Source organism: Biomphalaria glabrata, chromosome 8 (assembly GCF_947242115.1).
Source record: "Biomphalaria glabrata chromosome 8, xgBioGlab47.1, whole genome shotgun sequence".
Taxonomy (NCBI): Eukaryota; Metazoa; Mollusca; class Gastropoda; family Planorbidae; genus Biomphalaria; species Biomphalaria glabrata.
Genome location: NC_074718.1, coordinates 44,100,300 through 44,123,371, shown reverse-complemented (window position 1 = coordinate 44,123,371; position 23,072 = coordinate 44,100,300). Strand labels below are relative to the sequence as shown.

Below are 23,072 nucleotides of genomic sequence, written 5' to 3'. Positions count from 1 at the left end.
GATGTAATCATCTTCTACTAAATTATTTTCCGCCCTGAATTTAATTCTGAAATCTAATCTTTTAATCTACTTATTCTAGTTCTACTACTACTGGATGACTAGGTCTAATATACTAGATCTATATTACTAGCGATAATCTCAAGATGTTTAGTCTTGTTAAGATTTAAAGTTAAAGATCTAGACTCTAATGACAAGAGTGTAGCAAGTCTGTACCAGAGTAATCTCAGTAACTGGTAAAACTAAAAGTAACTAAGTAGCCCACCATCTGTGATTTAGATTACCTCATCAGTAGAATCTAGATAGAATCTAGTCTTTAGTATCCTGCTTTGTATAAATGACTATAGATTTACTTCAAAAGTAATGCAATTATTTAATTATTGTGTACTTGAGTATATATTTACAATTATTTAAAAAACAAAAAAAAAAGATTTAAAAAAAAAATCTTCAAGTAAAAACTAATCTATAGCCAAAACTAGGCTTATATTAAGATATTTAACACCACTTTGATTTAATTTACTATTGATTTGATTAATCTAGGTATATCTATAGTATAAATTTTGTTATTTTACATATTTTAGTCTTTTTTTGTGTGTATGTTTTCTAGAATATTAGAATTTAGTGTTAAGGTCGATAAGGGTTTCTTGAAACATATTTACGTTTGGCTTATTAGACAATCAACTTTGTTATATCTGTATATGTTAAAGATTACTTAGTAATTAATAGACTACTAAAAATGTTTATTAAAAACTTTTATAAATAAAGGCAGGGTGTATCTATTGTAGTCATTTACATACTAGTTCTTATTTGTTTATATTTTCACTGGAAGCATCAGTTTATTTCTTGATGGTTTGGATATATAATTGGATTTCAAAATCTTTTTCGAAGCCTAGTTTATTTTTTTCTTTCACTTGAAGGATATGGACTGTTCTCTTGTAAAGTTGTGCTAATGGACATTTGATTTCATGATAGGATATCATTCTCTCACATCTTATGTGAGCCATCACAAGGAGCTATCTGAAAACACAGTGAGCTGATATTTTGTTTGAAGATGGAGAAAAAGATAGAAAAAAACAGGAACAGTTTTGTAAGTACACATCTGTCAATTTTTAAAAAGTATTTCTGTTTCATCTTTTTTTTATTTCTTTATTTGAATTAGATTGAAAGTTTTATTTTTCATGAGACTGAAGGAACCCTAGATTTTCTTCTACCTGCACCTTTTTTCAATGTTGGGATAAAATTATTTTCTTGTATTTTAACGTTTATTATTAATTTCTTGTAAAATAGTTAATAGTTAGGCAATCCATCACACCTATTTCTTTACAAAAAAAGCACTGTATATATATATATATATATATATATATATATATATATATAAATATATATATAAATAAAATGTTTTCTATGAATTTTCCTTTAGCAACTTCTCTTTTGGCTAATGAGGCCAATCCTTCATACATATCCTTGGTCACATAGACTTATATGGTGTTTACCATCTATCGCTAATGTATTTATAGAAGGCTGATTAAAAAATTTCAGACTTCCATTATTTATGTACACTTTACAGATTTATTAAATTCATTTTAGGCAAACATTTGCCACAATGTGAAATATTTATAATAACTTGGATATGAAGAAATACCTGTGTGGAAACTTTAATGGCACTTAAAAATACAAAGTATATCACTTTCATATATTTTACATTGTAGCAAATGAAAACGCAATCCTATCACTTTCAAATCTTTTCAAGAGCAAAGTTGTCCTCTTTAATCTTTTAGATTGTTGGTATTTGGAAACAAACTAAATTACTATATATTGCTCAGCAACACTTGAATACTGTATATGGGGAAATTTGAGGATGAAATAGATTTTTAATGTCATTTAATCTACATAGTATATATCATAGTTTAATATTAGAAGAAAGTTCCTACAAAAAAATTTGTAATAATAAATACATTGAAGTTTGAGTAACAGAATGTTTTTTAAAAAAAGGCATATAAACAGAGCTATCTATGCAACAGTGACCATCAAGTATCAAAGCCACATGATTTACTTCCTAAAGAACATGGACATGTGTTTTTAACATTTGATTGATCACTCCAAAAGTCTCTAGCCTATAGATTTGCAAATCTAAATTTATCAATAAGCTATATGTCCTATAGTTTCCTTTTTAAGCCCTCAAACTTTTAATTTAAATAAAGAAAAAGAATGACTTTTTTTTAGACTCAAATAGGAGACACAGGAATATTTTCCTACTAACACAGATAATTATAACAACACATAATTAATCATCATGTAATATTTTTCTTGTGTCAGCAAAGTTCTTTTTTGTCATACACTAGTAATGTTTTATGAAATATATTTGTAAATGTGTATGAGCATGCTATGACTTTGTAATTCCTATCTTGCTGAACAGTCTTTTGTATTACTCTTCAGCTTGACAAACCCTTTTTTAAAGGCAAGAGTAAAAAGCACACTAAAAGCACATCTTCATCTTCCACTAAAGGACAGCAGTATGAAGACCATGGATTTAATGTTGGGGGATCACAGTCGGAGACTCTGGATTTTCAATCCATGGGTCAAAAAGAAGTCAATGAATACTTTGAACAGTGGCTGGTAAGAACTTTAAAAAAAAATGCCTTGCATATATATTTTGTATAAAATGAAAAACTAAAGTTCCCCTTTCAGACTTTGTGATCTATAGAGCAGATGATGTAAAGGTCATCTGTTTCTGTGGCCCAAGGTTAACGAGGATGTCATGTGGCCAGCACAAGGATCAATTGCCTTTACTTTTCCCCAACTAATGTCAGACACCCATTAGACCTGGGTGAACTCAGGTGCCCTAAAGATCCCAAAATGAAATATACCAGGATTCGAGCCCAGGACCCCTGGTTCGGAACCCTAGCGCCTCCACATTTATGCTGTGTATAAATTATTTATTTAATAGTAACAAGAATATTTTTAATGTATAAAAAGAAACGAATAATTTCATCGCAGATTCTTCTCTATGGTGGATAACTTTTATATAAAAAAATAGTTTTGTCTATTTTTTGGTGTTTCTGGAGTACTGAATATAGGAAATGTTTATAAGCTGTTAGTTATTAGTACTGTAGAAACACATTTTTAAAGCTCTTTACTTTGTAGTAAAGAAGTAAAGTTCCCCTTTCAGACCTTGCAATCTATAGGGCAGATGTTGTTAGGGTCATCTGTTTCTTTGGCCAACAGGTAACGAGCAGGGTGTGTCGACATTGTTTATATGAGTATATTGAAGGATTCCCCTTGACTAAGAGAGTGAATGTTTGAATGTTATGTGTCATGTGTGTTACCAAAGTGTGTAAATGAATTCACTCATGAATGTGGCGTTATAGTGATGGCATTGTTTATGGTTTAGTGTAGCTTTTCTATTTCACAGGGTGTCATGTTTCTAGCACAACGAGCAACTGCCTTTATGTTACTTTCCCAAACTTAAGTCAGGTACCCATTAGAGTTAGTGTCCTAAAAATCCCAGCTTTCGCAGAGACCCAGGACCCCAGGTTCAGAAGCCAATTTCTTAACCACTAAGCCACTGCACCCCCCTTTAGTTTGTAGCACAAATTAAATTTAATTATTATATAATTATTTTTAATTATTTAGTTGGCAACAGCGTTTAGTAAGTCTGCTTATTTTTTAAAAATCTCTCAGAATCTCTTGATACAATTTTATATTTGTCACAAGTTTACCTTAATACCCTTTCCCCTTTTTTCCCCTTTACATCACTCTTCTGTGACTCTGTTACTGTATTGCTGAACTGGGTTTTACCCTCCATAGAAGAAACTCTTCTATTTCCATTTCTTCACCCCCAAGTTTTACTTGTGTAGTGAAAAACTTCCATAACACTCCTCGTCATTGAAGAAATGAAAAGAGAAATTTAAAACTTAGCGAAATGGGGTACAAGTTTTTTTTAAGTCTATAAAATGGATTGCGCAGTTCATCTCATATATTGCTCTAGTCGTCTGTACGATCCAACATAAAAATGAGAACCAAGAAGAAGAAGGATTGATTAGTTGGGGAAATGTTGATATTATAAGGTCTTCCTTTAAAACAAGCAGATCTTAAAAGAAGAGGCTATGACTGACTTAGACTTAGATCCTCCTGCGATGTTCAGCACATTGAGTGGCAAGCTGTCTAGATAGATCTGTCACTGGCAATGTCTGAAGCCTCTTCCCACCTGGTGTCCACTACTCTGAGAACCTCCATGAAAGTGTGGCGTCAAGTTATACGAGTACCTCCTGTTTGCGAGTACCTCCTGTTTGCGAGTACCTCCTGTTTGCGAGTACCTCCTGTTTGTGAGTACCTCCTGCTGTTTGCGAGTACCTCCTGCTGTTTGCGAGTACCTCCTGTTTGCGAGTACCTCCTGCTGTTTGCGAGTACCTCCTGTTTACGAGTACCTCCTGTTTGCTAGTACCTCCTGTTTGCTAGTACCTCCTGTTTGCTAGTACCTCCTGTTTGCGAGTACCTCCTGTTTGCTAGTACCTCCTGTTTGCTAGTACCTCCTGTTTGCTAGTACCTCCTGTTTGCGAGTACCTCCTGTTTGCGAGTACCTCCTGTTTGCGAGTACCTCCTGTTTGCGAGTACCTCCTGTTTGCTAGTACCTCCTGTTTGCTAGTACCTCCTGTTTGCTAGTACCTCCTGCTGTTTGCGAGTACCTCCTGCTGTTTGCGAGTACCTCCTGCTGTTTGCGAGTACCTCCTGTTGTTTGCGAGTACCTCCTGTTTGCGAGTACCTCCTGTTTGCGAGTACCTCCTGTTTGCGAGTACCTCCTGTTTGCTAGTACCTCCTGTTTGCTAGTACCTCCTGTTTGCGAGTACCTCCTGCTGTTTGCGAGTACCTCCTGTTTGCGAGTACCTCCTGTTTGCTAGTACCTCCTGTTTGCGAGTACCTCCTGTTTGCGAGTACCTCCTGTTTTCTAGTACCTCCTGCTGTTTGCGAGTACCTCCTGTTTGCGAGTACCTCCTGTTTGCTAGTACCTCCTGTTTGCGAGTACCTCCTGTTTGCTAGTACCTCCTGTTTGCGCTTTCCTCATGATGGCCTCCAAGTCATTGCAACTCTTGGCATGCATATCTCATTCTGCTGGAGGACATGTTCCGCATACCTGATGACACTTGGGGTCACAACCTCATTAAGTGGCCGAGTTCCAGTTGGGCATAAGATTTCTTTGCCTGGGACGTGATCTCTTGACCTGACTTGTAAAATGCGTCTTAGCCGTTTTGTTGTAGAGCCACATTTAGTCTTTTCTCAATTTTGGCAGAGGACTTCCATGTCTCGCTACTGTTGGGGTGGAGATTGTGTGAAGTAAGTGTATTTTTTGTCCAATAGCTTGGCTTGGCCAAATAGAAAAATGCTGGGAATATTAATTTTGGTCTGGCACGTTTTTTTCCCTTTTTACTTACCAGTGATGCTATTGCAGATTTGAGCAAAAAGTGTGTGTGTTGGGGGGGGGGCGAGTGGAAACTGATAATGACATAGAGATAAAGGTATTCATTATAGAAAAAATAAATAAAGTCTCCTTTAAGGTATCTGGGATTGTTATGTGTACGTTTTTTAAAGGCTACACTTCTTTTCTTAATACTTTTTTTTTTCAGTAGTAGATAACTGCACATTACACTACAGAGTTCTCTTCCATGTGATAATACTGACATTGTGCTAGCAGACGTAAAATTACATAGCACACACTTATCTCCCTTTTCAATGCCGCATTTCTATTACATGTACATGCATTAAGAAGCTATTTATAGCCTCCAGCTTTTATCCAATCCTTTCATTGTCTCTTTTTTGCATTTCATTGATTTATTGAAAAATAAAAACAACTGCTTACTGCATAGCTAATCAATAGTTACAGGGTAAGAAACATTAGACCATGAAGTAAACGCATGTCTCTTTAATCATCTAACACATGTATGAATGTTAAGGTTCATACCTAAGATCTCTTGCTAGTATAATTCATGCTGTTTTTTTTTTTAATTTCCGTATGCTAATTTTGACCTGGATACACGTGGTTAATTTATTCACGTACATTCAAAGCAATCGCTGTGTCTGGCAACAGTATTAAGCAGACACCTTGGCTCTCCACGAAGGGCTAACACAACCTACCGTGCGGCATGTGACTGTTAAGATCCCATCATGCTCTGGCAGAAATCCAAACGATAGAAATAGACAAATGGTTTGAGTGCTGGGACAAGTCCCTAAAAAGCCCAGCAGTCAGGAAGCACACAGGGCGTCATGACCGGTCCTCCCGTGATGGAAGCTGATCAGGCTGTTGTGGAATAGTGCAGGGCGGACCACTGTCCAGTTAGCTCATATTTCACACGGCTCAGGCTGAACTTCAAGTCACGGGCCTTCCGTGATGGAAGCTGATCAGGCTGTTGTAGCATAGTGCAGGGCGGACCACTGTCCAGTTAGCTCATATTTCACACGGCTCAGGCTGAACTTCAAGTCACGGTGCTCCCGCTGTGGTGGGTAGGAAGAAGACACGGTGTCTCATTCTTTTCGACTGTCCCAGGCGGAAATTTACTTTGAAAGATCTGGGAATCCACATGTTCTTGACTTCTATGGTCCCTTGTGTGCATGTCATATTCTTTTCGACTGTCCCAGGCAGAAATGTCACTTCGAAAGATCTGGGAATCCACATGTTCTTGACTTCTATGGCGACCTGTCTGCTTGTCACACAACAGCATTCTTTTCGACTGTCTTAGGCAGAATTTCACTTCGAAAGATCTGGGAATCCACATGTTCTTGACTTCTATGGCGACTTGTCTGCATGTCACACAACAGCAGGGTTTTAATCCATGGCTTTTGAGGAGAGAATTTAAGCCTCTCATGCTCTGACTCAAATAGAGTTTGCTGATGATGGTAAGGAAACCCTGGACAGAGACTGGGTAAAGGAGCAGAACAGAACCTTTAAGAATCAAAACATGTTTGAAGACACACAGAGTCTACCTCCCTCGGTTTCTTCAGGCGTAGCCTAGGTTTTAATGCAGATACTACACCAGTGGCGTAGCTAGGTGGGGGGGGGGGCTAATTTGAAAATCCCCCTGTGCCCCCATTTGAGAAGGCCCCTCCAAATGGGTGTCCGAAATTTGTTTTTACATTAAATATTATCTCATGTCATGATGTCGAATGTTAAAGTGAAGGGGCCTCTAAAGAGGTCAAGCCCGCCGGCACCCTGGTCCCTAGCTACGCCTATGTACTACACTGTTTCGGTAATCCCAGCATGCTCTCCACGAGATTGACAACGCACTGATGCAAATGCTATGTTCCCCATGCATAAAAAAATGAAACTGTTATAAAAACGAAACGAATAGTTTGGACATAGTAGTATATATTTGTTTCAACTTATTCTCCCGTTCAGTTATTTAATAGTTATGTAAAACTTTATATATCACCCAGACATGAGAAAACTCTTCTTTCTCCTAACTTCGCATATTCCACGCCAATTTTCCGAGCTCGTCAAAACTGACCATGTCCTCCCCACGAAAGAACGACTACCCTCCCTCCAAGCGTGACCTCTATGTCGAAGGCGCCGCTCCAAGTCCTTGCTTACTATTAGCGTACACTCTTCATGGGGGTTGGGGGGGGGGGGGGGAGTGGAAGGGAAAAGTTGGTGAAATGAAATATGGGAAATCCCGAAACTGACAGCGAAGTTCATTGTGTGTCGCGCTAGTAAAGCGAATGTCATGGGTTTGATCTCCATACTGGCCCATGTTTTTTTTTTTAAATTACTGTCTGATTTTATTTGAACATAAAGTATGAATTGATTTATTTGTTTTATAATTTATACTTATTTTGTCTGAGATTTTCGTAGCCAGTCAGTTTGTTTCCGAGCACACGATAAACTGAACAGAAAATTTTCATCTTTTTTTTTCCCCTATTTTTTTTTTTTTTTAAATTGTGATCATTTCGCCATATAGTTGTTTGACACTTAGATTTAGTCATGAAACCGTTTGGGGGGGGGGGGGGGACCCTGAAAGTGTCCATATATTGACGAATTAGTTACGATAAGAAATCAAAGAAAATGTTTCAGATATATTGAAAGAAAATTTTGCAATGTTATTTAATCTTGGTTCGAGTCTGCATCCTCTGTTTTGGGATCTATCCCTCAAAAAGTAGAACAGACCCAAAATAGAGATCTGAGGTTTATCCTAATGTGTGCGTGTTAGCGGTAAAGCTCAACATCCGGCATTCTGTTGAATGACTAGAACTTGTTTCAAGCAGCATATTACCGACAATTCACGAAATATATAGATTGTAATTATTGATGTCACATTGTATAAAGAGCAGCTACTATCTTTTTTTTTCCTAACAACCTAAAGCTTGCTGTTCGCTTGACTAGATCAAGAATAAGCCGACAAACAGTAGATCTAACATGCAAAGCCATAAATTGCGTGATTTGACCTAATTTCCCCAACTCTAACATCCACTTTTTATAAATTGGCGTGTTTTAGTCGCCTTTGTTTTTAGAAACTAGCATTCCTGTAAAAAGGAATAGGGAAATACGCTAAGCCATAAACTGAAAAATTTGACCTAATTTCCCTTAAACTACGTCATCGACCTTGGTTGTCTGGGAAATACTGATCTCGAATGGCTTCGAGATTGTGAAATTTAATAGTCCCTAAAACTCACATTAAATTGCTTATATCTAAATAATTACAAAAGAATATATGTCTAAAATTTCGTATGTATGTTTTTTTAAGCATTATGAATCTAAAAAAAAGTATAACACCGGTTTCCGCGTCTGACGCCAAAACCTCTTCAGTTGGTCTTTAAAGTCTGTCGGTGTTCATCTGTGTGAGCGATTGATTGAGTGTAGTCACCGGGTTACAGGCGAACCACAGAATATAAGCACGCCGAGAAAGGTTAAAGAAGCGAGTTGTGATTGATATCTGGTCGTCAGGTTCGCATTAATTAGTCTTTATGGGGAAAAAAACAACAACACAGAATGTCACGTCTTTATTCCTGTACCTTGTGTACTTGGCCCTAGCGGGGTGTCTCGTGTTGACACAGTGCTGTGTAATGAGAAAGACTGTTGTTTTGCAATGAGTACATCACATGTGTAGTCTGTAGAAAGTAGGTCAAAGTTGAAGATGAATAAACGAGGTGTTGGTAGACTACTAAACCGCTGTAGGCGTATTATGTCTTAACTCATGGGACTTGAAATAACTTCGTTTGTGAACAAAACTAAATAGAACTTTGATTACAATGTAAACAAATTCAACTTGAGATATAATGAAATCAATGAAGTAGAATTTTACTAACACTATAAAATGGTATACACAGTTGAACTCAACTACAATGGCACGTCTTTTGTAGTCGTCTCCCCTATCTAAGACCGCTGACGACAATACCGTTTATCTTGCATCATGCACAACCAATCGCTAACTTCTTCCTTCCGTCACCATAGAAACACACACACACACACCGTCACCATAGAAACACCCAACCCACTTCGTAGCACCAGGAGAATGTGTACAGTTCATTACTTACATTACAAGCACCCCTGACAACCAGTGTAAATGTCCTGTTCAAACTTAATCCTGGGTAATTACACACGGGTAAATACAATAATGTATAAAAATGATGATTAGGTCAAAAGAATATTACATAGTTAATTTCAAAACCAAACGGTTCGCTTTCAGACTTCCAAAAGTAAATAACACCGATGTTAATGATAATAGTAATTTAATTTGTATAGCGCTGTTAACAAACATAATGTATGCGCTGTGATAACATAACAGACAGAAACTTAAGAGGTAAAAGGACAAACTTATGTAAAAAAAAAAAAAAAAGAAGTTCTTCTTCTTGAATGTGGTGAAGCAAGTTGTTTGTCTCAGATCGATGGGGAGCGAGTTCCAAACCTTTGCATTCGATGTGAAATCAAAATTTCAAAAGCTGTTTTACTTTTTAGATCTATACGTTAAAAAAACAACAACACATGCCGCTAAAATTTTAACATAATAGTAAAATACAACAACTTGGTAATACAATCTACGACAATATTCGATTTGGTTCGAGTTTTAGCGAACGGAAGAACTCAGCAATTCGAATGGGCGCGTTTTCTTTTACCTAACTTGTAGTTTTCTTTCTATCTTTGCTGTGCTTGAGATCAGTTTGTAAGACAATGGAAAACACTTTATGTTAATGTGGCCTGCTCTATCTGTATGCTATTGTGCCCTGCTCTATCTATAGACTGATAGGTACCATTTACCTATGTTCCAAGTGTATTTGTGTGTAACCTGGGACAGAGGGGTGTTATCTATTAGACTTGGTAGTAAAACATTCCCCAGGTATTCGGGTTACATAAGAGCAGGCCAGGGTGATCTGGGTATTTTCATACATTTTAAAACAACCCAACCTCCATCAAACAATACATAAATGAAACAGCATTTCGATAACAATAAAGTAGTCACTTACTAAGTTTACGTATTGTTAACTTAGAGTATTCATATTACATAAGAGCAGGCTAGGGTGATCTTTGTATTTTCATACATTTTAAAACAACCCAACCTCCATCAAACAATACATAAATGAAACAGCATTTCGATAACAATAAAGTAGTCACTTACTAAGTTTGCGTATTGTTAGCTTAAAGTTTTATGGTGTCTATGGCACTGGTGTACACTAGACAGATTGACGACTTGTGAACCTCATGTGTCGGCAAAAACCAACTCCGAAATTGCGAACACCTTTGCTTACTGCTAACTTCCCATTTTAGACCTTTCGATCTACAGGGCAGATAATGTAAAGGTCATCTGTTTCAGTGGCCTACGGTTAACTAGGGTGTCATGTGGCCAGCAGAACGACCAACCGCCTTTGCTTTTCCCCAACAAATGTCAGGTACCGATGAAAGCTGGGTGGACTCAAGAGGCCCCCTAAAGATCCCGAAATTAAAAATCCTAGTCGTCACCAGGATTCCCACCCCGGGGACCCCTCGGTTCGAAAGCCAAGCGCCTTACTACTCAGTCACCGCGCCTCCACATGAAGTTGTCTGCTAACATCGTTTCATCAAGAGTGTCCTCCCTTGTCTGTTTCAATCATTGAGAATCGTTATTGAACGTACTAATGGACATCCTTCACCAATTGTAAACAAACAACATTTAGTCACGTGATCTTATTGATAAAACAACGGAAAAAAAAACTGTCACGTGACAACCATCACGAATTAAACATGAGATCGTAAATTGTATAGAAGAGATAGAGCACCACGTGGTAAATGTTGTTTGTTTACGATTGGTGAAGGAGGTCCATTGTTGATAGCCCTGTCCTGTTGGGTGACTTACAAAGAAATGTTGTTCAGTAAGAGTCTATGTCCTCTGACCTCTCTGACTCCTTGATTTCTCCTCAGGATGACATGAACTTGACTGAAGAAAAGAAAGCCCCCCTGCGGTCTAAAGATGAGCAGTACAAGAAAAACATGTTGCAGATGCAGTTCAAGGGAGCCGCCAAGGTGAGTGCGCGGTTATGCTTTCTAAAAGTCACGTGCTTAGTCTGTCGACAAAGCTTGGTGTTGGTGAACTTCGAATGAACTTACAGCCCCGCAGCAAATAGCTGCGTAGCAGAAGATGAAGTGTCCTTGAAAGGCTGGGGTACATGTAACTAGTTCCACCCCCCCCCCCCTTTTTGTTTTCGCTTGTCCTAAACGAGCGTGTTAAAACTACCTGTGAAGTCACTCATTCAGTGCGCATTCTTGTTAGCGGCTGAACTCTTCGACTTCCAAGAATTTTGACGGTTGCAAGTTTTCTTGAAGTTTTTTTCTGTGTCTCGTTTGATAAAAGATGTCATCTTGATTTAAATAGAACTAAGAAGACTTAATTAAGAGTGAACACCCGAGTCAGCGGCTCTAAATGCACCTTGAAAAAAAAAAAATTAAGGAATTGAGTCTGTTCACATGACGCACGTTGTCCTCGACATCTGGCCTCTTCACCTGGTGGTCTCCAGGCCCAGGTCTCGCTACTCCGTCACACTTGTCCGTCACACTTGTCGCTTCTTGGTGACGAAGCACTATCCCTCACCACCCCCCCCCCCCAAAAAAAAGTTCCTTTTCTTTCCCCTTCTCTCTCTGACAGTGACAGTTTTTTTTATTTTTTTGTAAGACATACTTGAAGATAGACCCACTAAAAGGGTAGCTTCTAGAGGCATGGACATATATTTTAATTAGACAAAAAAAAAAAAAAAAACAACGGATTATGCACATTTTTTTTTCTATATCTTACTACTAACTTTTTTTTTTAAGTTTAACTCTCTCACCCCGCCACCACCATCACCGACTAGCCTGCCACCCCCCCCCCTTTTTTTTAAAAAGTGTTTTTATGTTGTATATCATTTTATGTGATTGTTTGTTTGCTATAGGGAATGAAAATGTTGTGTAACTTTCAGTAACGTTCAATTGATTTTTTTTTTTTTTTTTTAAATGATCTTGGAAGCGGAACAAACTAAACGAAGAGAACGTCTTGTTGACAAGGAAGCTTGAATAAATGTAAATAGTTAGACCAACACTGTCAGACTAGAAGGAAATAGTTAACTAGGATACAGTAGTAGTCACACACACACACTGTGCTGTGTTCTTACCATCAGTGACCAACACATTGATATCACGCAGTGACCTGGTGTGTACTGAGAAGTTGTGTGTGTGTGTGTATGTATTGCAGACTGGTGTAGGTCTGTGCGACAGTAGATGTGGTCCTTCAGCCTTTCTGATTAGTCTAGAGCAGCGGTTCTCAACCTTTTAGGCTCGGCGATCCCTTTTTACAATATACCACTCTGCCGCGACCCCCCTCCCCCAATAGACACACACAGCAATAGAAGAATAGACAATAACAATCCTTATTTTTGATGGTCTTAGGTGACCCGTCAATCGCGACCCACAGGTTGAGAACCCCTGGTCTAGAGTCTAGACAGTTGCTTTTTTAAGTATGTAGTTGTGTCACTGTGTCTTGTGTGTGTGTGTGTGGTTTATGTCAATCCTGATTGTATATATTACAACTTTCCTAAAGAAAAAAAAGATTTGGTCCTACGCATTTCCTTGTTAATTAAGTTAACTAGACATTTCACCTCCACCTAGCCGTTGAACCGTTGGGGAGGCACCACACACGATCTGTTGACCGTCTGTGTCCATTCCTGTCTTTTGCCTTGGTTGAAATTGATTTCAATGACAGATTTGTCCAATCGATTTCTCTTTCTGCTGCTTTTTTTTTTTTTTTTTTTGGTGGCTATTGGTCATAATTTATTTTTTTCGGCATTGATTTGCACGCCATATGCTACGGAAGTCTAGCGCCTCGTCTGATAATTCATCTTCTGACATTCGAAATTTAAACTCTCCTAAATCATTCGTTTTCCTGGCGCCACTTCAGTCAAGTACTATTTCTTTCCCTTGTTTGAGATACCAAATCAAAGTAATTTATTACCAATAGTTAATCGACCTACTGGTTATTTTTGTTTATATTGATTCTTGTGTTGTCAGGTAAAAGAAATAATTGTGCAAAAATTTTTTTGCTTGATCCGAGATTGGGTTTCGGAGAAATAACGTGTCCAAAATTTTTGGCCAGATAGAATGAGCTGATATAAGCTTTGTACAGAGAGGCCGGTCCATCCTTTCAAGTTGTCCAGTCAGCTTTTGTTTTGGACGACCCTTTCTTCGTGCGTCGTGTATTTTTAATGTATGTGTATGACTATGTTTTAAACCAGCGATTCTCAGCCTTTTAAGCTCGGCGACCCTTTTTTACAATCCCCCATTCTGCCGCGACCACCCCACCATACACACACAGCAATAGAAGATTAGACAATAACAATCCATATTTTCGAGGGCCTTAGGCGACCCCTGGCAAATCGTCAATCGACCCCCAAGGGGGTCGCGACCGACATGTTGAGAACCCCTGTTTTAAACCATATCCAGATGGTTAACCTTGACACTGCCGGAAGCACTAAACTAGCGCCAATGGCAAAGATGAGTGCCCCCTGTCGAATTGTGTAAAGCCTAGACGTGCATTCAACTTGATTCCAATCACACAATGACCTCTGTGTGTTGCAACACCAGCGTGGCTACAACGACAGCCATTGACTGCGATTGCTATTTATAGGTCATCTTCGCCTTCGCTCACTGACTGGAGAGATATGTCGCTAGTTTTGTCCTGGTTTCGGGAAAGTTCCTATTTTTTTTTCTTTTAAAACTGACTTTCTTAATTGTTCTTTCCAATAATCAACCGGTGACGTTTCGGGTATTCCCAAAACAAGATCTATGTCAGATTTATCGGGCAGAACAGAAGGTCGTATTCAAAAAGAATAACAGCAGTATTTCAAAACGGCCGTGTACTAAGCAGTTAATTAGATCATGATCATTAAAAAGCTTCTGTCAACTCGTGTCTGTCTGGAACACATTGCGAACAACTTTAATTCTCCCACTTCCCAATTTTGGATCAAGTTTAAAACTTGGCACAACTATTCACTGCTCCTAACAAAAGAAACATGAATCAATTAAAACAAAAATATTAACATATTAGTAAATTAAAAAAAAGTGGTTATTCATTGTGTTTGAGATGTGTGGCTGTAAATGTAGAGTTCTTCCCCTTACACAAACTTTGTTTTTATTTGTAAAAAGTATTTTTATATTTTGCTGACTACTTGTTCCTATCACGATTGCTTCTCCCAGCCTCCACTCCCCCATTCCTTTTTTTTTTTTTTGGTCATTTTGCTTCCGCCAACAGATTGGTTCTCTCAAAAATTTGGGAAGCTCTTTGAAAGTCAACCTTTTTTTTTTTTTTGTTTCCCCTGCTGCCACACTAGCTACAGTTTATTGCACGCATCGTCTGAGAATTTAAATGTGACTTACTTGAATCTTCGTTTTTTAAATAAGGGATTTATTTACTTATCAAGACGTTTATAAGTTCTTGACTTCTCTACTTGCCAACTTTGTCCAAAGTACTTCCATTTCTCTACTTATAAACTTAGTCCATAGTAATTTCTTTTCTCTATTTTTCAACTTAGTCACGTCTCTAGTAAGCTCACAGTACTTCCACTTCTCTACTTGTCAACTTAGTCACGTCTCTAGTAAAGTTCAACTTAGTCACGTCTCTATTAAGTTCACAGTACTTCCACATCTCTACTCGTCAACTTAGTCACGTCTCTATTAAGTTCACAGTACTTCCACATCTCTACTTGTCAACTTAGTCACGTCTCTAGTAAAGTTCAACTTAGTCACGTCTCTAGTAAAGTTCAACTTAGTCACATCTCTAGTAAAGTTCAACTTAGTCACGTCTCTAGTAAAGTTCAACTTAGTCACGTCTCTATTAAGTTCGCAGTACTTCCACATCTCTACTTGTAAACTTAATCACGCCTCTATTAAGTTCACAGTACTTCCACATCTCTACTTGTCAACTTAGTCACGTCTCTATTAAGTTCGCAGTACTTTCACATCTCTACTTTTCAACTTAGTCAAGTCTCTATTAAGTTCGCAGTACTTCCACTTCTCTACTTGTCAACTTAGTCACGTCTCTATTAAGTTCGCAGTACTTCCACTTCTCTACTTGTCAATTTAGTCACGTCTCTATTAAGTTCACAGTACTTCCACATCTCTACTTGTCAACGTAGTCACGTCTCTATTAAGTTCACAGTACTTCCACTTCTCTACTTGTCAACTTAGTCACGTCTCTAGTAAAGTTCAACTTAGTCACGTCTCTAGTAAAGTTCAACTTAGTCACGTCTCTAGTAAAGTTCAACTTAGTCACGTCTCTATTAAGTTCACAGTACTTCCACATCTCTACTTGTCAACTTAGTCACGTCTCTATTAAGTTCACAGTACTTCCACATCTCTACTTGTCAACTTAGTCACGTCTCTATTAAGTTCACAGTACTTCCACATCTCTACTTGTCAACTTAGTCAAGTCTCTATTAAGTTCACAGTACTTCCACATCTCTACTTGTCAACTTAGTCACGTCTCTATTAAGTTCGCAGTACTTCCACTTCTCTACTTGTCAACTTAGTCACGTCTCTATTAAGTTCGCAGTACTTTCACATCTCTACTTTTCAACTTAGTCAAGTCTCTATTAAGTTCACAGTACTTCCACATCTCTACTTGTCAACGTAGTCACGTCTCTATTAAGTTCACAGTACTTCCACTTCTCTACTTGTCAACTTAGTCACGTCTCTAGTAAAGTTCAACTTAGTCACGTCTCTAGTAAAGTTCAACTTAGTCACGTCTCTATTAAGTTCACAGTACTTCCACATCTCTACTTGTCAACTTAGTCACGTCTCTATTAAGTTCACAGTACTTCCACATCTCTACTTGTCAACTTAGTCACGTCTCTATTAAGTTCGCAGTACTTTCACATCTCTACTTTTCAACTTAGTCAAGTCTCTATTAAGTTCGCAGTACTTCCACTTCTCTACTTGTCAACTTAGTCACGTCTCTATTAAGTTCGCAGTACTTCCACTTCTCTACTTGTCAACTTAGTCACGTCTCTATTAAGTTCACAGTACTTCCACATCTCTACTTGTCAACGTAGTCACGTCTCTATTAAGTTCACAGTACTTCCACTTCTCTACTTGTCAACTTAGTCACGTCTCTAGTAAAGTTCAACTTAGTCACGTCTCTAGTAAAGTTCAACTTAGTCACGTCTCTAGTAAAGTTCAACTTAGTCACGTCTCTATTAAGTTCACAGTACTTCCACATCTCTACTTGTCAACTTAGTCACGTCTCTATTAAGGGGAGGTATCCCTAGAGAAAATTAAGTTTTAGGTCTAGAATATCGATTTTTAACTAATAACATAATTAAGTAGATCAATCATTTTTCTTTACATTACAATCATTTTTATTGCTTAAATCTGTGTCTAAAACATGTTTTTTTAATGTTTATGTAAGGGCTATGAGACAAAATCTTAATAAAATTAATAATTTAAACTCATTTTTCTCAAAATGTTAGTTTTTGCACATGTCATTGTGCCTTACTAGGAATTTCTCCTAAACTACTGGATAGATTTTGATGAAATTTGAAACACTTCTTAAGGACATCATTAACTTTACTCGTACAATGAATTTTTTTCAATATTTTATTTACTTTTTTTAAAAAAGTATTTTTAATTAATATTTATCCTGTTTTTTTAGGTCTAAAAAATAATAAAAATTCAAAAATTTGTAAAAAATTTAACATACTTAAATCTTTAATTCTGACGTTGTACCAATTTAGAGGATCCTTTTTTCTTATCTTTTAATTCAATTTCATGTATTTCTGATCAATAGTTTTTACAAAATTCAGAGTTTTAATTTGTATACAATAAACAATATGGCCGCCGTTACCATGGCAACCATCATTCAAAAAAACTTTTTTTTTAGCATTATTTATTTTAGAATATCATTATATGTTACAATAACAAATTTCAAAGGCCTAGCTTTAGAAATAACAAAAATAAGATTTTCAGGGATACCTCCCCTTAAGTTCACAGTACTTCCACTTCTCTACTTGTCAACTTAGTCACGTCTCTAGTAAAGTTCAACTTAGTCACGTCTCTAGTAAAGTTCAACTTAGTCACGTCTCTAGTAAAGTTCAACTTAGTCACGTCTCTAGTAAAGTTCAACTTAGTCACGTCTCTATTAAGTTCACAGTACTTCCACATCTCTACTTGTCAACTTAGTCACGTCTCTATTAAGTTCACAGTACTTCCACTTCTCTACTTGTCAACTTAGTCACGTCTCTAGTAAAGTTCAACTTAGTCACGTCTCTAGTAAAGTTCAACTTAGTCACGTCTCTATTAAGTTCACAGTACTTCCACTTCTCTACTTGTCAACTTAGTCACGCCTCTAGTAAAGTTTAACTTCGTCACGTCTCTATTAAGTTCACAGCACTTCCTCTTCTCTGCTTGTCAACTTAGTCTCTCATCCTGTCACGCTGTACAGTGAGTCTGTGGCATACAACGCAACTAAATAGCTAAGAAAAGACGCAAATCGTCTCATTGATACAAAAAGATCGACACTCTATTCGTGACAATAAAATAATGTATAGAATGTTTCAAGTACACAGTCAAAATAATGCAGTTTCGAAAAATTAAATTTAAAACAGAATTGTACAAAATAATTCACTTTTGCGAAAACAACTTGCCCAGTGCCTATAGAAGTGCTTTGATGTCTTAGTTGGGGGGCTACGCGTACTCTACGGGTCACCAAACTCTCAAACTAGGGAGCTCTAAATGTGATGGTGACAGATTAGACTTGATGTTTTATTGTGGTATTTAGGGCAGTGCGCCCTGACAGGTGAGTTTTGAGTCATACAAGGGCGTTCACGTGACCCGAGCTAATCAACTTCAACTAGACAGCATAGCCAAAACTAATGCGTAGCGTACATAGATTTATTACATTCACATACAAAGTCAATGCGTTGAACGTCTATATTGTATGGTCATATCTATACTGCTCATATTGTTGTCAGCTTCTCCATTGACTGCAGTAGACACTGACGGCTGAAGTATAAGACCGCCTGACATAGTAGTCTGTCTTCCAGTTCTTTAATGGACCTCATTCACCAATCGTCAACAAACATTAAGTCACGTGATCTTATTGATAAAACAACGAAAAAAAAACTGTCACGTGACAACCATCATGAATTAAACATGAGATCGTAAATTATATAGAAGCGATAGAGCACCACGTGGCTAAATCTTGTTTGTTTACGATTGGTGAATGAGGTCCATTACGATCTTATTTTAATACACAGTGGCTATCACGTGACATTTTTTCCCCCGTTGTTTTATCAATATTATCACGTGACTAAATGTTGTTTGTTTACGATTGGGGAATGAGGTCCATTCACTTTCCTTGTGATGATTTTTTGGTTTGTTTTACAGTTCAATCAATGTCCAGCTCTGGCCTGTCACTGGACCGTCTGGACACGTGTTTAGCATAGAACTTTGAAGATGAACTTTCCGAGTGATTCCGCACATTCCACCAAAGCTGTCCGCACACCTGTCACCGAGCGTTCCATCTCCCGTAGCCCTCAACGTGGCGACTCGGTGGAAAAAGTCTAGTAGTGGAACTGGATTGGCGAATAACGGGTCGCGAACTGAGTTGTATTTGTTTTTTTTTTAATCTCTTCCGGGGTTAGGATGAAACAGACCTGACAACGCAGTCCGCCACGCCGTGCCACAAGGGAGCCGTTATTAGAAGAGCAATAAGAGTGGCGGTCAGCGAAATAGTGGCGATTGCAGTAGGGGAATAGGGAGAAATGCCCCGTGGCTAGTGCTGCCTTCGGACTCTTATAGCGAGCGAGACCCGTCTAGGAGCGCTCAATGCATATGATACGACCCCCACCCAGAAATGGTCGTTACTATTGCAGAACCGCCAGACACCTTGAGGCGAAGATATCCCGGTTCACGCCTGGCTGTTGGAGAAAATCCTTTCAAACGATAATGACGCTTATGGATCCCCTACTGAAGCTCATTGAAGGTATACCTGTCAGGTTTGACTTGGTATCAGTTGACCCTTTTAGAGGAGTGATTCCACCCATTGTAAATCTGTATCCGGAGGTGATAGGAGAGGTCATGGCAGCCAATGAGAGTTAAAAAAAAAAAGAGCGCCACTTCGAGTGTGTGCATGTGTGTGTATCAGTTTCTGCACCCATTCATGTTCCTTTGAACGCCCTGTTTGATTTACTAATGATAACAGAGAGACATTCAACGAAGACACGCGCTGATGTCATAGTGCACGTGACTCTGAACTCTTTCTCTTCAGATTCTTACGCCCTGTGTGTCCACTGACAAACAAAATGGCCGCTTGCCTAGTTTACTCCTTAACAGACTTGAAAGAACTCTCACAAAGCTCTATTATATAGATATTTTGCTAGGTTGTAATAGAGACATCTTATGAAGCTTGGAAAGACTTGATCTGAAGACCAATCAATCAGCTCTATGTTCAATGGCCTGTGTCTCGGGTGAAGGCGATTAAAAAACCTGTTGATTTGACGAAAGTAGGCCAATAAATATTTCAATATTCTTTTCCGATTGTAAAATGTTTTACATGTTTCGGATGTTCCTTCAGTGTTGAAGATAGTTTACTTCCTAGTCCAAACCTCCCGCGGGACGACGAGGGATGGGAGATGGTAGGGTTTGAACCCGGGACCATCGATAAATCCAAATGACAGTCCAGCGCGCAAACCGCACGACCAGGCAGCCATCCCTTTAGTTTTAGTCCTCAGTCCAGGAAGGGCGGGTTCCTGGTCGTTTGGTATGCGGGCTGCCTTCATAACGGTTCCGAGTTTGAACTCAGTCCTCTGCCATCCCCTGCCGACCGCCAGAATGTTTGGGGTTGGGCTCATAATATTTATTTCTGAAGAAACATCCGAACAATGTCAAGCGAAACAAAGTGCAGCAGCATATTACAAGTGAAGCAGCAGTGAAGCAGCATATTACAAACGAAACAAAGTGTAGCAGCATATTACAAGCAAAACAAAGTGTAGCAGCATATTACAAGCGAAACAAAGTGTAGCAGCATATTACAAGCGAAACAAAGTGTAGCAGCATATTACAAGCGAAACAAAGTGTAGCAGCATATTACAAGCGAAACAAAGTGTAGCAGCATATTACAAGCGAAACAAAGTGTAGCAGCATATTACAAACGAAACAAACTTTCTACCAGACCAGTTCATTTTTAAATAAAAAGTTATTCATATTACAATTGTTGTGCCTGTCTGATACTTTGTGTAGTTATAAGTTTGTGTTTTGAGAAAAAGAATGTATCGTGGTTCCCTTTCAGTGCTATTGTCAAACCCGACTTGATAAGTGATACGTGGGATGCTGTATTTCATCTACAACACAATGTACAGCTCTATCCCTCCACCATCTTAGTTTCAGTTCACTCTAAATGTTTTGTTCTTATCTCGATCGATCTTGTCTCCCGAACAAACAAAAAACTAAATTCTGTATTGATTAGCTGTCTCTAGGGTTAGGTATTGTCTCTCCTATATGAGTAGCTGTCTCTAGGGTTAGGTATTGTCTCTCCTATATGAGTAGCTGTCTCTAGGGTTAGGTATTGTCTCTCCTATATGAGTAGCTGTCTCTAGGGGTAGGTATTGTCTCTCCTATATGAGTAGCTGTCTCTAGGGGTAGGTATTGTCTCTCCTATATGAGTAGCTGTCTCTAGGGGTAGGTATTGTCTCTCCTATATGAGTAGCTGTCTCTAGGTTTAGGTATTGTCTCTCCTATATGAGGACTCGACGCTTTGGATCAGTGTTTCCATGTGTGGGTCTCTGAAGCTTAGATGTGCGTTGGGCATTGTGTGGCCTACTTGTTAGAGCTCTAGTCGAAGTCATTTGAACATCAAGCAGTCGTCTTGTTGAGTAGACCAGTTAATGAGACTAAGCTAAGCTGTTGACACAGGCCTTCCACGAGATCACCACGGCGGCGTGACTGGGTGGTAGCAAGGGGAGCTGATCTGACTCCTTTGATCCCTGTGTATGTGTTTCACCACACAATGGACTCCCCATGTGGTGGTGGTGTTGTCTAGTGGACCTGTTTGTTCTTCCCATTTACCTGCGATTGGTTACAAATGATTGACAGTTTAAAATAGTACACATAGTGGGCGGAGCTTTTGATCGTAAACAAATCGCTGTACCCCCTCATTTAAAAAAAAAGGGGGGGGGGAGGGAGATGTGTAAATGAATGCCATGTAATGGTAAACTAAGTATATTAATGAACTTGCTACACTTGTAGATGGCTCATTTATTTCGTTAAGTGCAGCATGGCCTCAAAGATTCGTGTAGTTCTCAACAGAGCAAGGGAGGGCACTGATTCAATTCTTTGAACTACGTTTGATAATTTTGTGTAACTCGCAGACTGGATGTAGGGGCGGGGGAAATATTTGAGATGTTTGTCATTAACAGAAGGAATACATAGCTGTAGTCTTTAAATGAACACATTTGAACATTGAGTGATTTGAGAATATAGTTTTGGGGTGTGGAAGTTGGAACTAAGGGAGACAGATGCTCTTGATACGAATTTTTTTTTCTGAATGGGGGTGGCCCTGTGGGTGGTGGGCGTTCAGCTGTTAGGGCGTTATCATTATTATTAAAATACTAGTGATGTTTGACAAGGCCATCTAGATCTGGGTCACGAAGGTCGGATGTTTTGACTCCATTAAACACGAGATCTGTTCACCAAAACTACTAACCGGAAACACATAGTGTTTGAGCCTACTCCAAACTTCACAGGTGGGCTGCCTTAGTCGTCGTCAACCTCTTGGCTTCTGATTTCCTTGTTCTTAACATTAAATTGACCTTCACCTTCGCTACGTTCACTACCGAATTCTTGTAATTCACTTCCTCCAAGCGTTGAACTCGCGAGATTTCAATGAAAACAGTAGACCTTCAACTTTGAACTCATTCCGCCCAGCAGAGCAACAATACGCCACGCAAAACAAATTCACGTCTGCGTCTAACAGCACAGCACTGATCAGTTTACTTTCAACAGAAGCGAAAAAATGAATAAACTTTCAAGTAAAACACGCACACATTTTCCCACACCTAAACTCAAACATAAAAATCAAGTTTCCTCTTTCACTTTTAAATCATAACATTAGTCATAGTACTATTGTTGTCTCTGGATGATACTTTGGGTAGTTATAAGCCTGTTTCCTCTTTCACGCAGAAAACCCTAGCCCTAATTTCATTAATAAAAATGAGGGTTCTTACATCCGCTGTGCCGTTAAGTGTACACGTTGTTTCCCCTCGTGTCATTTTCTTGTAACTAATGCAATCCTAATTGTTTTGTTTTGTTTTCATATCCTTGCAATTTTTTCCAACTTTTTACCTCCTGTTTATAGTCACCTTCACCTTCATGTCAGTGGAAGATCGTTTGGTCAGTTGTTGAAACTAACCCAAATAATTTATGAGTAGCGTCCCTTTGTTTCCTTCATACTATCTTTAGTAAAGCTATGGAGTTAGCCCTTGTCTCCAAAGGAGGCTTTCTTATTTGGAGTCACTGCTTATGTACTGGATTTTAAAAAAATAAAAAATCTCTCCTTGTAGTTCTAGCTTTCTTTTGATTGCCTTGTTTTTTTGTTTTTTTT

The 23,072-nt window shown here is 38.4% G+C and overlaps 1 protein-coding gene across 6 annotated transcripts in view; it reads left to right on the top strand.

The window, feature by feature from the left end:
• Positions 1-23,072, top strand: part of LOC106063886 (protein diaphanous homolog 2-like) — a 52,037-nt gene that overhangs the window by 1,157 nt on the left and 27,808 nt on the right. For 4 of the 6 annotated variants that reach the window (XM_056039430.1, XM_056039433.1, XM_056039435.1 and 1 more), the window contains exons 2-4: positions 915-1,084; positions 2,434-2,613; positions 11,375-11,476. In XM_056039430.1, the coding sequence (XP_055895405.1) occupies positions 1,049-1,084; positions 2,434-2,613; positions 11,375-11,476 (318 nt within the window). In that variant the 5' untranslated portion in view covers positions 915-1,048. Of the gene's footprint in view, positions 1-826; positions 1,085-2,433; positions 2,614-11,374; positions 11,477-23,072 lie in introns of all 6 variants that reach the window. The other 2 variants (XM_056039431.1, XM_056039432.1) reach the window with 2 other exon arrangements.